A 15,264-nucleotide genomic window follows, 5' to 3' on the forward strand; every position below is an offset into this window, starting at 1 on the left:
TATTTATTTATTTATTTATTTATTTATTTATTTATTTATTTTAAATTAATTAAAAAATTTTTTATTTTAGAGAGAAGGAGAGCATAAGCAGGGAAGAGGGTCAGAAGGAAGGGGGGGGGAGAGAGAGAGAGTGAGAGAGAGAGAGAGAGAGAGAGAGAGAGCATATCTTGAGTAGACTCCACACTCAGTATGGAGCCTGACACAAGCCTTGATCCTACAACCCTGGAATCATGACCTAAGCCGAAATCAAGAGTGGGACACTCAACTGACAGAGCCACACAGACACCCCCTCCCTCCCCTTAAAAATTTTTTTTTTAATGTTTATTTTTGAGAGAGAGAGCTGGAAGGAGCAGAAAGAGAGGGAGACAGAGAATCAGAAGCAGGCTCCCTGCTGACAGCAGAGAGCCCAGTGCGGGGCTTGAACTCGACAAACCATGAGATCATGACCTGAGCTCAAGTTGGACGCTTAACCTACTGAACCACCCAGGCTCCCCTCACTCCCCTTTTTAAAGAGGGAAATTGCCCAAGTGATGAAAGGCAAGTTTAGGAGACCAGGAAGTAGTAGCTTTGTAGCCAATTCTAGTATTTGAGTTCCTGGTGTCTCCCGTCTGCTTTACTACAAAGAGTTTACTGAAGATGTGTCGTTCTTGATACCAAGTACATTAGCTAGCTGATAGCTGTTAATTCTAGGTGTTACCTAAAACCAGTTGTCCTTGCCTGTGAAATAAACACTTCCTTTGATTTAACCCAGATATTCTAGGAACAAAATTACAAAGAGTGAGATGGAAGTATAGAATTAGAATCTTGTCTACCTGGCTTTTTAAAAAATAACAGATGTATTTTTTTTTTTTATCATCCCAAAAAGAAACCTTGTACCCATTAGCAGTCATTCTATACCACTAATCTCCTGCCCCTTTATCCTTTTTCCTCTGACACCTCAACCTCTTATAACCAAAAATGTGCTTTTTATCTCTGGATTTGCTTATTCTGGATATTTCATATAAATGAAGTTCTATAGTATATGGTCTTTTGTGACTAACTTCTTAGTGTAGTATTTTAAAGATTCATCCATGTTGTAGGATGAATCAGTATTTATTCTATATTGCCATATAATATAATATAATATAATATAATATAATATAATATAAACATATTACATTTTGTTTACCTGTTCATTAGTTGATGGACATTTGGATTGTTTTCACTTTTTGGCTGTCATGAATAATGCTGCTCTGAACATTCATGTACAAGTTTTTGTGACATGTTTTCAGTTCTCTTGCGTATATACCTCAGAGTAGAATTGCTGAGTCATATGCTAACTTTTTGTTTAACATTTTGAAGACTTTATAAACTCTTTTCCAGAGTTATTGCACCATTTTGTCTAGCTGGATTTTAAATCACTTGGTGTCCAGGTTCTAATTTCATATATATTAAATGCGAACCTTAGCTGAAATAAGAGGTTTGAATTGATAGGGGAAGAAAAGCTAACTGTTGTAGTTTGTAGAGTTGGAAGTCCTTTTTCTTAAAGTGGGTTTGGAATTATTAGTATTAATCTTTGACTCTTTTTGTTTGTTTGTTTGCAGTTTTATCTCCAAGACACTAAAAGTAGTAACGGTACCTTTATAAATAGCCAGAGATTGAGTCGAGGCTCTGAAGAAAGTCCACCATGTGAAATTCTTTCTGGTGACATTATCCAGTTTGGGGTAGATGTAACGGAGAACACACGGAAAGGTACGGGTATGGATCGATTTTCCTATTATTTGTCTTTTTAAGTTAAAAAAAAAGTCTATTTAATGTTGTAAAACATTTCATGTTTGTAAAAGCAATTTAAATACAGCATTATATGCAGTGAAAAATTAAAAACCTCTTACTTCCACTACTGCTTTTCTAAAATTTTAAATTCTGAAGTGTTAATAAGTGATTTATATTTTTCATCACAGTATGAAAATATAGGACATTCCTGTGTTAGTTTAGGAAACAGTTGGCTGCAGTGACAGCATACCCATCCAACAAGAGCTTAAACCATATGGATATTTATTGTTAACAAGTCAGGAGGGTAGCTCAGACTGTTCACTTGACTCAGTAATGTTGTCAGGAATCCAGAGTTCTTACTGCCCTCCCGTTCTACTGTCCTTAACATGTTGTTTTCTTATGCTTTTGCTTGTCTTATGTTTTTGCTTGTCACCTCATGGTTAAAGAGGGACGGCTGGGGCCCCATGCCTTATTTTCCTCATGCCAGTGTCCTTGGCAAAAACTGTGAGGCTGGGAAAAAATATCTTCCCGTGTGGCTCTTTTTTTTTTTTTTTTTTTTTTTTTTTTTATGTTGAAAGAACAATCTTCTGTAGAATCCTCTGAGCAGGTTTGTACTCTTCTTGTCTCATTGGCCACATGCACAGCTACCTATGGCTACAAAGAAGCCTGGGAAGTTACATACCTGGCAAACAGGAGCTCCGTGATTGTCAGAGGTCAGTTATGATTTAACCCTTCCAGTTGTGCATACATTTTGGCTCAAACAAAATCAGGGTTCTGTAGGCAGTTCATATTACCTATGGAGATATAAAATTTCATGTCTCACAGGGTTTGAAACTAGAAGTTCTCTAGCTAAATAAATGTAGATTGGCTTTATTTTTACAATTCTGAAGCTTCCTGGCTCTACCTGCTTTACTGCCTACTTTATGACCATGAAATTATATGGCTGGATCACAAAACTAAATAAATAGGAACCAAAAGTGTGCAGTTCCACTCTCTTAGTTTAATACGGACAGTGGAAACAATTGACAAGTTTCTTCTTTTGCTTCTCTGAACATACTTTGATCTGGTGATACCCTGAGTCGTCAGTCTGTGACATTTTGCCCGGTAGACATGGGGATGGATGATGGTGGCTGGGTGGTGATGCTGCTGCTGTGTGTGTACATGTGCGTATGTGTTTATATAATTTCACTGGTTGTTGCAACTGAAGTTTATTTTTATTGGGTTTTGGTGGTCTCCTCCAGGAGTTAGGTTTTGATGTTTGATTTTGATTTGGGTAGAATGAAAGTCTTAGGAATTTCCATTTACAATTGTAAAATAAAAAAGAAAGTTTATATTTTGATGCAGAGTATTGAGTCCTCCTTACTAAGAGAACTCAACTTATTTAAGACCATACTAAGAACAGCTGTGTCGGACACGGTACCATCTGTTGCCACATCGTACCACCTCTGGTACCAAGGCATTCAGCAAACACTGAGCCTCAGCTGTAAGTAACCCACAGAGAAGACAGTTTGTTTACGTGTTTTCTCCAAGGAATGTCTGTTCTTGGCTTGCATTTCCCCAAGAGAATTAATGGTGTTAATTAAGAAAAGAATGAGGTTATCAAATACATTTAGGAAATGCTTAGTTAACCAAAGGTCAACAGGACTTCTCAGAGTCTTTAGTATGCTAACATATATGCAGATCTCCACGAGGGTGACTGTTCTAGAATGTAGCTCTTTCCAAACTCCTTCCTACTCCTCCCTACTCCTCTTTCCCATAGAAGTTCCCATAAGGAACACTCTTTAGGACATGTTGTAAGAAGCTTAAGAGGACAATCCTGAAATTCAGGTTATTATTACTGCACTATTATTTCAGCAACATTAGATTCTTGCAGGCTTCTTTGAAAATTTAACTATCTTTTATGTCAACTTTAAGGAAATTAAGAAGATGTCTTCATCATTTAAAATGTTGTTTCTTTTGTTATTTATTGCCTCCAAAAAGTTGACTTATGTTATGCATGGCCTCTTAGGATAAGCTTTGTCACTAAGTTGAGTACTACCCGTTTAAGCATATGCCAGGAAAAAAGTTAGACTTTGTCCCATGCTAAACAGTACTATGATAAGCTTTATATTACTTGGAAAATCCTACTGAAATTATACAACACTACAGGATAACCCCTGGATCAAAGAAGAAATCAAAAGGGGAACTTTAAACTATATAGAAAGGAAAGGAAAGGAGACTTTTATACCAAAATACAGTAAATCCTTTACTCAGATAAAAATTATAATTTTAAATTCCTTCTGTACTAAAGAAGAAAGGCAATGAAGGAACTTGGCATTTAGAAGAAATTAGAAAAAGAATGAGAAAAAGAAGCTGGGAAATAAAAAGCAGAAATTAAGAAATAAGCAAAAAACTATAGAAGGCATAAACAAACCAAATGCTGGTTCTTTATAAGTCAACCAACCAACCAGCAGACAATAAAACAGGTAATTCATAAGCCTTGATTCTCTTACTAGGTTAAAAAAAATACTAGCAAAAATATGTAAGATAAGGAATGAGGAAGGATACATAAACACAGATACAGGACATACTAAAAGAATTTTGAGAAAGTATTACATGTCAACCTATGGCAAAGAAGAAAAAAAACTAGAGTAAATTGTTTTCCTAGCAAAATTACCCAAGATGTAAAAAACTTGAGTAAATTGATTTCCTTAAAAGGGACTAGGAAGTTATCATGGATTGACCAGAAATAGGCCTTAACAGCTGAATTTTAGCTTATTTTTAAAAACAGATAAATTTAATGTTATTTAATCCAAACATACATAAAGGTGGAAAACTGTCAAAATCCTTAGTGCCAAATTCTGATAAAGATACGGTAAAAAAAAAGAAAACTAGAACTGATTTTACTCGTGGCAATAGGTGAAAAATTCTGATTAAGGTATTAGTAAATTAACTTCAGAAATGAAGCTAGAATAAACAAAAAAGGAGATTTATTCTAGGAATGCAAAAATGATTCAGTATTGGGGAAATCTAACCAACATCATCCACAAACTAAAACTAAAAAACACATAACTGTATAACCAGCAGGTATTGAAAAGACACTTGATCCTTCTCTTCCCATCTTAGGTGGTGGCTGGCCTCCCTCCTCTCCAGCTCCATTTTACCTCTAGCCCTGGCTTCCCTTTCCTGTCAGGCTCTAAGGAGCCTGAGCACTTCCCGTATCACTTTAGGGTGGCCTTATAGCCCCTGGCCCCTAGAGTCCCTGTGCTTTCTCCTTTCCTTGGGTGTTGGTCCCTGCCCTCCCCTTGCCATGAATGAGGAGTAAGATGTGAACTGTGATCATGCTGGGCACTGGCCTGATGGAATATATCCTGTCAGGTGTAACATCAGTGAATGAAAAGAAAATTCTTCACATTGATAAAAACCTATATTAAGGAGGAGAAAGTACATCTATAACACCTCTGGAAGATTTCTACAGAAGATTTAAAATACCAGGAGCACCACCAGCATTAATGGGGAGAGGAAGAGACTGGAATATTGTCTTAATTCCTAAGTTCCTTATGGCCAATGGTTAGCTGGTTATGATGGTGCTTTATACGTGGGCACCTGGGTGGCTCTGTCAGTTAGGTGTCCAACTCTTGGTTTTGGCTCAGGTTGTCGTCTCTTGGTTCGTGGGTTTGATCCCTACTCTGTGCTGACAGTGCGGTGCCTGCTTGGGATTCTCTCTCTCTCTCTCTCTCTCTCTCTCTCTCTCTCTCTCTCTCTCTCTCCCTCTCCTTCTCTCCCTGCCCCTTCCCCACTTGCCCTCTCTGTTTCTCTCTCAAAATTAACTTAAAAGAATTAAAAAAAAAAATGCTGCTTTATACAGAGGTTACACGCTATCTGGATTTCAAAGTGACTGAAAGGAACTTTGTCTATAAGGGAGGAAAAAATCTACAAGATTCCTTCCACTGAAGCAGAAGCCCTGGCATCTAGCTAAATGGGACTGTTTAAAAAATGTCACTTCCCAGAACTTTTGAGAGTGTTGATCTTAAGAAGACTGCAATGAGAGAGGTTGACAAGAGATTTGACTTGGGACAAGATGTCATAGATTTTACTGGCCATGCCCTGGTACTTGATAGAACTGATGACTATTTAGATCAACCATGTTGTGAAACCATTAATAGATAGACTTTACGGTAAGTCTCTGGCAAGATATGGCAAAAGCCCATACCTTTATCCACTCTATGACCTTGGACAACTGTCATAAGAATTTGCAGGGTTAAGTGCTATTTATGGTGGTACCTACATGTGCCTACACCTTCAGGTAGGTAGGTGGTACCTACACCTTCAGTAAACCACTGAAGAGATAATTCTGCAAAATGGAAAAGTGATCGGTGTGAAATCTGAAGAAGAGGTTGCTTGCTATAAGCAGCTCATTTGTGATCCCAGCTATGTAAAAGACTGGGTAGAAAAAGCGGGCCAGCTGATCAGAGTTATCTGCATCCTCAGCCACCCTATCAAGAACACCAGGGATGCCAACCCCTGCCAGATTATCATTCACCAGAACCAAGTCAATTGGAAGTCACATATCTACGTCTGCTTGATCTCCTCTACACACAATGTGGCAGCACAAGGGAAGTACATCTCCATAGTACAGTGGTGGAGACTGAGGGACTAGAGAAAGAAATCAGACCAGCTTTGGAGCTTTTGGAACCAATTGAACAGAAATTTGTTAGCATCACTGACTTCTTCGTTCCAAAAGATTTGGGAACAGAAAGCCATATTTTTATTTCCTGCACATACGATGCTCCAACTCACTTTGAGACAGCTTGTGATGACATTAAAGACATCTGTAAGAGGATGACCAAATCCAAGTTTGACTTTGAGGAAATGAAGCACAAGAAAAATGACATCTAGGGGGAAGACTAACAGCAGTACATTTTATCAACTAATTAGGACAAACTTAACTTTTGACAAATGATGTATAGTGTATGAAATCAATACTGTATTGTAAGGCCTTTTCTTTTCTTTTGTAAAAAAAAATTTTTCTTAAATGTTTATTTTTGACAGAGAGAGACAGAGCATGAGCAGGGGAGGGGCAGAGAGAGAGGGACACACAGAATTGGAAGTAGGCTCCAGGCTCTGAGCTGTCAGCAAAGAGCCTGACGTGGGGCTCAAACCCACGGACTGGGAGATCATGACCTGAGCTGAAGTTGGAAGCTCAACCGACTGAGCCACCCAGGTGCCCCTCTTTCTTTTTCTTTCTTTCTTTCTTTCTTTCTTTCTTTCTTTCTTTCTTTCTTTCTTTCTTTCTTTCTCCTCCCTCCCTCTCTTTCCTTCTTTCTTTTTTCTCTTTTCTTTTCTTTTCTCTTCTTTCCTTTTCTTCTTTCCTCTTTCTTCTTCAACAGACTAAGCTGCAATGCAGTATTGATTTCACATAGACTTCACTTCAATGATGTCTGGCTCCATATGGCTCCAAATGACTTCTTTACTGCAAAATAAAGCCAAACTCTGAAAACAAAACAAACAAACAAACAAAAAACAAAAAAAGAAGAAAGAAAAGAAAAGGCGTTTGATCAAGTTTAGGAGTTATTACTAATAAAAATTTTAAATGAATAGAATGAATAGAAAAAATTAAGTAAGAATTCTAATTAAAATAGAATAAAAATAGCGTAAATATTATACAGGTGTAAAATGTATGAAGTAAATTTACATATCAATAAGGATAAATTTCAAACATTATCTCAAGCAAATTACAGAAGGATGTGTGTGGTACAATTCTCTTTACATAAAGCATGAATTAATGCAAAACAGTACTACATAGTGCTCTTGAATACATTTATAATAAGGATATAAAATTATGAAATCACAAAATAGTTTTTAAGGATGTATGAAAGGATTTTTTTGCATCAGTGTGCATAGAACAGAAAAACAATGGAAGCATAATTTAAAAATTGCCTGTGATGTAGCTATTAAAAAGATTAAATTAGGATTATATGAATTGCAGGGATTTCTATAAGATATATTGTTGAGAAAAGAATTACTATTAATAATTTCTATTTTAAGAGTCTCATGCTCTACCGACTGAGCTAGCCGGGCTATAATTTCTATTTTAAAAAGTCTCCGGGCACCTGGGTGGCTCAGTTGGTTAAGCTGCTGAGTTCGCTCAGGTCACAGTCTCGCGGTTTGTGGGTTCGAGCCTGGCTTCGGGCTCTGTGCTGACTGCTCGGAGCCTGGAGCCCGCTTCAGATTCTGTGTCTCCCTCTCTCTCTCTCTCTCTCTCCCCCTGCCCCTCCCCCGCTCATGTGCGCGCGCGCTCTCTCTCTCTCTCTCTCTCTCAAAAAAATGAATAAATGTTAAAATTTTTTTAAAGTCTCACCAATCCCTATAAATGTATACATATATGTGTATTTGATTGTTTGAACATAGGGAAAAAAGCATGGAGGGATGCGTGTGGTCATTACTATGAGTTGTCCTGGAGTGGGTGGAGAGGAAGAGTAAAGAGGATGGAGCCAAATGAAAAAGGGTGGGGATAATAAAACTACAATTAAAAACCTTCCACTGCCTGTGACATTTATGTATATATATAAAATAATGTATGTATAAAAGGAAATTTCAGAAAATAGACAATATATGAAAATGGTTTTTTTAATACATGTATGTGTATAAAATCATAATTTTATTAAAAAGGTGATAGGAACCTGATGTCATTGAACATACCCATTCATACTAATGTCTCTTCTATTCCAACCTCTCCAAAACAAGCTGATTTTGATGTTTGGCTTTCCACATAGTGTGACTCCAGGAAGAAAACTCACTGGTCAGTACTGTACAAATAACCTTCCCTAAAGATACAAAATATTGTAAACAAATAGGATGACATTCTAACAGGTTTTTTTTTTTAAGGAAGTGAGGAAGAGAGAAAGCCAACCTATCATATTTTCCTGGAATCGGGGCCTTAGGAACCCAGTGCTAGCTATTCCTCTGTTCCCAAACTCACAAACTGCTCAGACAGGGCGTGAGTTTTCTGGGTCATGTAACATTTCAATAACCCTCTGCTGCAAAGCTTGGGACCAGTTAGTTCTGTAAACTTGACATATAACTGCACTCAGTTCATCACCGAGGTCTACTTCACCAGTATCTGTTCATAGGTAAGCCCCTGTGAGCAAGGGGCCTAGTATGAGCAAGGTCAGTGGTGTCTTCCTTTTGCATTGTGCTCAAACTGCCCTCAATTACTTTTACTCCCCACGATAGGCCTTGTCTTTTCTGGTCTTCAAGCCCTTGCACATGATTTTTCCTTTGGCTAGAAACTTTTCTAGGCTGGAAAAGGTGCCTTTTCATGTCCCTTTTGCACACTACACTCCCCTCTGTGTGTTTGCCTCCCTCACTAAACTGTAAGCTGCACAAGAGCAGGCAGTGTGTCTGTCTTCACTGTGGAATCCCTGTGCTCAACCTGGCACATACTGGTTAATAAATTTTAAAATGTCTTATGAATCTTATTCTACCATGTTACAAAAGTTCTTTCTACCACCTTATCTCAACTAAGATTTTGACAACCTTCCTCCTAACCCAGAAGCTTAATATGAGGATCAGAAACCGGCAACCTTCTTGTTTCCCACAACCCTTTTTATTTTGCTGTGACTCAGTTACCTCTCTTTAACCTATCTAAACTTTATTCATCTAATAAAATGGGACTCTTGATACTACTACCTACCTCAAGGTTTATGGTATGATGTTCAATGTGAATGTTGGTAAAGTGTATACAAAGTTCTCATCTCTGGGACAGGTACTTTTACTATTAACAAAACCTTTGCCAGGCACCTGTACCATCTCTTGCCATTAAGTCTACCTCTCTTTCTCAGTAGCTGCAGCCCCAGGCTCCTTTACCTGTCTGTCCTTTCAAACCTGTCATTGGCCATTTCAATTCTTACTAACTTCTAGACTGCCCCTTCACTCTTAGTTTTGCTGTCCTTGTTCATTCCTAGCTTTTGGTAACTTTCACCAGAAGCTTTACTTCCTTCACTTTCTAGCTGCTAGGGAAAATCACAAAGCTGATTCAGCAGAGACTGTGCCAGATTTGCTGGGGTGACTAAGAGAATCTTTCTGATGGCATGGCAGTCTTCTTTTGTTCATTTAAAAAGTGGATTCTCAGGGTACCTGGGTGGCTCAGTTGGTTAAGCGTCTGACTTCAGCTCGGGTCATGATCTCACAGTCCGTGAGTTCAAGCCCCATGTTGGGCTGTGCACCAACAGCTCAGAGCCTGGAGCCTGCTTTGGATCCTGTGTCTCCCTCTCTCTCTGCCCCTCCCCTATTCGCACTCTGTCTTTCTCTCAAGAATAAAAACATAAAATAAATAAAATAAAATAAAATAAAAAGTGGATTCTCGACCCAGGAATTATCTGCACCACAATTACCTGCAGAACTTTTAAAACTATGGATATCTGGATCCCACTCTTCAGTCCTAAGAAGAAGATTTGCAAGGTGTGGAGACTGAACATACCTATTTTTTTACGTTATTTATTTATTTTGAGAGAGAAAATGTGCATGCATAGGGGAGGGGCAGAGAGAGATGGAGAGAGAATCCCAGGCAGGCTCCATGCTGTCAGCAAGGAGCTCACTGTGGGGCTTGATCCCCCGAACTGTAAGATCATGACCTGAGCTGAAACTGAGTCAGCAGCTTAGTCGACTGAGCCACCCAAGTGCCCCTGAACGTACCTATTTTTTTTATTTTATTTTTTATTTTTTAAAATTTACATCCAAATTAGTTAGCATATAGTGCAACAATGATTTCAGGAGTAGATTCCTTAGTGCCCCTTACCCATTTAGCCCATCCCCCCTCCTACACCCCCTCCAGTAACCCTCTGTTTGTTCTCCATAATTATGAGTCTCTTCTGAACATACCTATTTTTTTTTTTTATTTTTTTTATTAAATTTTTTTTTTTTTAACGTTTATTTATTCTTGAGACAGAGAGAGACAGAGCATGAACGGGGGAGGGGCAGAGAGAGAGGGAGACACAGAATCGGAAACAGGCTCCAGGCTCTGAGCCATCAGCCCAGAGCCTGACGCGGGGCTCGAACTCACAGACCGCGAGATCGTGACCCGGGCTGAAGTCGGACGCTCAACCGACTGAGCCACCCAGGCGCCCCTGAACATACCTATTTTTTAAAAGCCTTGGTTGTTCTTTTGGAAACTAGGTCTAAGAACCCTGCTCAATTAAGTTTCTGGCAGCAGCTGTGTTATATGCTTTCCCTTGTCCTCGAGCCCCTTATAATTACCCTGTACATAGCTTAATTTCCCCTTCAAACTAGAACATTCTACTGATTTCCCAATTTCTTGTATTATTCCATCATTCTCTCAAACACTCAGAATCCTGGTATTTTTTTTGAATCTTGTCTCTTCCTTACCTCTAGCAGCTGTGCCATCCAGGTTATTTGTCTCCTTTCCCTGCTCCTACTTGTTTCTCCTGTTGCCAACCTCAGGTGTTACACTAGCTCTCCCCTTCTCACTGCCATACTCTGCCAATCCATTGCCTCCAACACATCCTTCTGTTACACTTTTGGCATTCTCCTTGTAGAAGGCTGTGCCGTACTGTACAATAAAGTCTGAAATGCTTAATGTACACTTGAGGCCCTCAAAAATATAGGTTCAGTTCAGAGTTTTTATTTTGTTTCCCATTACTTTCTTGAATATATGTTAAGCTGTTAAACTAAAACAGAGGTAAGATGGTGTATAGAAAAGATTCTTTTGAATCCTGGCACTGCCACTTGCCGAAGGTATGATCTCAAGCAAGTTAACTTTAGCCTCTTTGACCTTGTCTTATCTGTCTCATCTGTCATATAAGACATAAAAATGACTATCTGCATGGTTTGTTGTAAGTAGTTAACATGTATTGTGTAATTAGCCTGGGGCCTGGCACCTAGAGGGCCTTGAAATGTATTCTTTCTCTGCTCTCTCAAGTCTCCTCCAGCTGTTAAATCCTACTCTTTCTGTGTCTTTGCTCAGGCCGTTCTCTCAGCCTTTCCTTCCGTTTCCAGTTTTTGAAATCTTTTTTTTTTTTTTTTTAGCCTTTTTAATAAATCCTTCCCCTGCCCTTGTCCATTCCAAATTCCCATAGTATACCTCTTATAGCATTTGTGAAAAATGTCCCCCTTGGTTGTTAGGTTAGATACTTCTTGTTCTCTCTACAAAATAAATTGAAATCTCCTCGAGGACAAGGACCTACTCATAATCATGTTGGTTTTCCCCGGCTTTACCAGCGTACTGCTTTGTAGCCAGCAGATTCTCACTGAATATTTAGCAAATAGGTAAAGCCAAAGAACCACTACTCCTTGTGCATAAATCAAAAAGTAAACCAACAATAAGTATTGCTCCATTGTATGCTGGAGAAATAAAGCTGCAAATGAATTCACATGCACAGAGAAAGGATTTTTCCCACCAAATAAATAGCTAAAAACAGGATTTCTGGGAGAAACAGCTGACTCTGAGTCTAGGCAGGAAATGTACAGGGTGAGCCTAGAAGATTCTGTCATATTATAAAGCAGTGAAGCTATCTAAGACTGGTAGGATTGTGTCAGAAAACTCAGGAATTAACATGGAGTTCCAGCTGATCAAAGATGGGACAGTTTGCACATCAAATAATAACAATGGTGGATTGAAATATATCAAATGTGCTTAAATCCATGAATTTAAATAATACAAGAAGGCAAAAAGATTTGATCACCCTTGGAAGCCTAGACAAACCATTCTGAAAACAAGTAAATAAAGAGAAGGCATAAACCATGTATGCGACCTTTCCTATAGAAATTATTCCTGGTATATACAATTAGTTGAGAAGGGAAAGCTTTTTATTACTGTACTCCAGCTCACAAGTGAAAACAGAACGATAGAATATCAATACAAAAAAAATTCTTTAGAATTAATGTTACTTGTCTCTTCAGCGAACTTTCCCTACCTCTTTTCTGACTTAAAAAAAAATCTTTAAGTCAAAAGCTTTATGAAGGGAAAAATTCAGGAATGAAGGTTTGGGAACTCTTTTATCTTAGATTGCAGTCAAAAGACAATTAAATTATTCCCCAGTTTGGAAATGTTAACACCTTTCATTTAGGTCTTGGTTTTATAAATGTTTCTTGTACTTCTTTGGTCTTCTTCCTGTTACTTCCAGTCATTTCAAGAGATCTTCCAGGGGTGTCTGGGTGGCTCATTCGGTTAAGCATCTGACTCTTGATATCAGCTCAGGTCATGATCTCACTGTTGTGGGATCAAGCCCTGCATCAGGCTCTGTGCACTGGGTGTGGAGCCTGCTTGGGATTCTCATTCTCTCACTTACTCTCTCTCTCTCTCTCTCTGTCTCTCTCTGTCACTCTCCCTCTCTGTCTCTCTCACTCTCCCCCTCTCTCCCTCCCTCTCCCTCTCTCCCTCTCCCCTTCCCCCACTCTCCTCACTTTCTCTCTCAAAATAAATAAATAAACATTAAAAAAAAAGATCTCTCAAACTACTCAAATATAGAGTAGTGTTGATCTTCCTACTCAGTGCAGGAATAGAGATAGAACCAGACTACAACATATCCCAGAAGTTTCAGTCTCCCAGTCCAGGGCCTTAAACAGCTTTTTAAACTAATCACAGTGAACATGGGTCTTTTAAGTGATGTTTGTGTGAAGAGGCAATAGAAAAGGCTGACTTCATACCGTAAAGTAAATATATTAACTCAAAAGCAAAATAATCTGTGTAAGATACTAGAGATAAAAACCCACAAACGACAGCTTGGGTAGTCTTCATTTTGATTTTTAATAAAGTCTCACAACTACAAGTAATTGCAGATTTTTCTCCATAGATACCTTGTTTCTTTGATTCAGACACATCTGTTTTTCATGTTTTAACATTTCTGAAATTTACATGTAGCTTATAATGCATATGTATACAGGTTCCCTTGCTGTCAGAAAAAAGCGCATTCCTATGAAACCTTTTCAAAATGGCGTAAAGAAGCAATTACCATGAATTTATATGGAAAGAGTTTTTAGAGTTCCCAGACCCAAAAAGTAACCTCTCTTAGGCTTTTCTGTTACCTTAGGGCATATCTTGCTAATGGATGCACAAAATAAACTGAGATTAAGTACAGATGCTCACAGACACAGTTCAAAGTTATGGCAGCTCAAGACTGAGCTGCTGAGTATAGTTTGTGGGGAGGGAGGTTTGTGGGACTGTTCTTACTACCTCTATTAACAGCTTGCTGCAAAACAAATGCTGAATGCTGCTTACACTTTGATTTTCATAATTAGCCAAAATCCTTTCCAGTTATTTCTTTCAGTTAGGAAAACAGGTACTAATGTAGGTTTTTCATAGATGCAAAGTAATGTAACAAAAACTTTTAAAAAGCAATGGGTACTTGTATTTAATGTGGCAGTGATCCTGTGGCCTCCTTAGTCTGCCCAAGAAACTTTTAAATTGTGTGTTTTACAATTAATTTTGTCTTTGAATCTTGTAAATATGGTAAATAATGTTTCTGAGTGAATTTTGAGTGAAATTTGTTTACAAAGTACTTCATAGAATATTTTACAGCAGTACTTTTCCAAAGTATTTTTTTATAATACTGTATATATCATATATAAAATACCCTAATATTAGTTCCTGTGTTAAGTGTTCTGAAAACAGGGGCCAGGGATGCTCAATGGTCAAATAAGCTTGGAAAATGCATCTTACTTTTAGAGCCTCATGATGGACAAAAAGTCCTTTAAGCTCTGTGAAAGACTTGTAAAAAAAAAAAAATTCTTTCCATCTCTTTTTACCAAGTATTTCCCAAACTTTTCTGACTCCCGAATCCTTTTTTGTTAACACCTGCTAACATTCCATTTTGGGAAATACTGCTATGTAGAGTTGATTAATGTAAGTGTTAGAACAAAACATTTTTATCAGGTAGTTTTAAATACTTGCCTGTTGCAAATTAAAAAAACTGTTCTGTGCATCTAGTTATCACAAGAACCTTTTCAAAGGCAGGGTTGGCTAGACTAGATGGTCAGCTTAGTCAGACGTGATCTTTAAGTACACCACCCCTGTGCTACTACCCAATCAGTATTAGCCCTTGATTCGTCTCACAGATTTGTAGGTCAGTCCAGGTGCTGGACTTTGGGGTGATAAATCTGAGCAATGGGGGGGGGGGTGCCTGGGTGGCTCAGTCGGTTAAATATCCAACTTCGGCTCAGGTCATGATCTCACAGTTTGTGGGTTCGACCCCCACATCGGGCTCATGCTGACAGCTCAGAGCCTGGAGCCTGCTTCGGATTCTGTGTCTCCTTCTCTCTCCACCCTGCCCCCACTCGTGCTCTGTCTCACTCTGTCTCTCAAAAATAAATAAATGTAATAAAAAAAATTAAAAAAAAATAAGTCTGAGCAATGGAGATTCTGATGTAATATATCACAGCTTGTCAGCTCTGGCACTGCAGTTTTATTCTATTAACTCACTACACCTATTTTTTTAGACTTTATTACCAATTTAATAAATATATTGGTCAGGTGTCAGTACTCTTGGATCTTCTTGTATGGTGCTCGTGTATTTA

At 38.4% G+C, this 15,264-nt stretch overlaps 1 protein-coding gene and 1 pseudogene across 24 annotated transcripts in view; both read left to right on the top strand.

The window, feature by feature from the left end:
- Positions 1–15,264, top strand: part of SLMAP (sarcolemma associated protein) — a 151,201-nt gene that overhangs the window by 63,459 nt on the left and 72,478 nt on the right. For 14 of the 24 annotated variants that reach the window (XM_047097613.1, XM_047097627.1, XM_047097619.1 and 11 more), the window contains exon 2: positions 1,584–1,731. In XM_047097613.1, coding sequence (XP_046953569.1) covers positions 1,584–1,731 — 148 coding nt within the window. Of the gene's footprint in view, positions 1–1,583; positions 1,738–15,264 lie in introns of all 24 variants that reach the window. The other 10 variants (XM_047097612.1, XM_047097626.1, XM_047097634.1 and 7 more) reach the window with 1 other exon arrangement.
- LOC124525000 (rab GDP dissociation inhibitor beta-like) lies at positions 5,064–6,642 on the top strand (annotated as a pseudogene).

This window comes from Lynx rufus, unplaced genomic scaffold (genome assembly GCF_022079265.1).
Source record: "Lynx rufus isolate CCGP_SWC_20201006 ecotype Redwood Valley unplaced genomic scaffold, mLynRuf1.p SCAF_4, whole genome shotgun sequence".
NCBI classification, from domain to species: domain Eukaryota; kingdom Metazoa; phylum Chordata; class Mammalia; order Carnivora; family Felidae; genus Lynx; species Lynx rufus.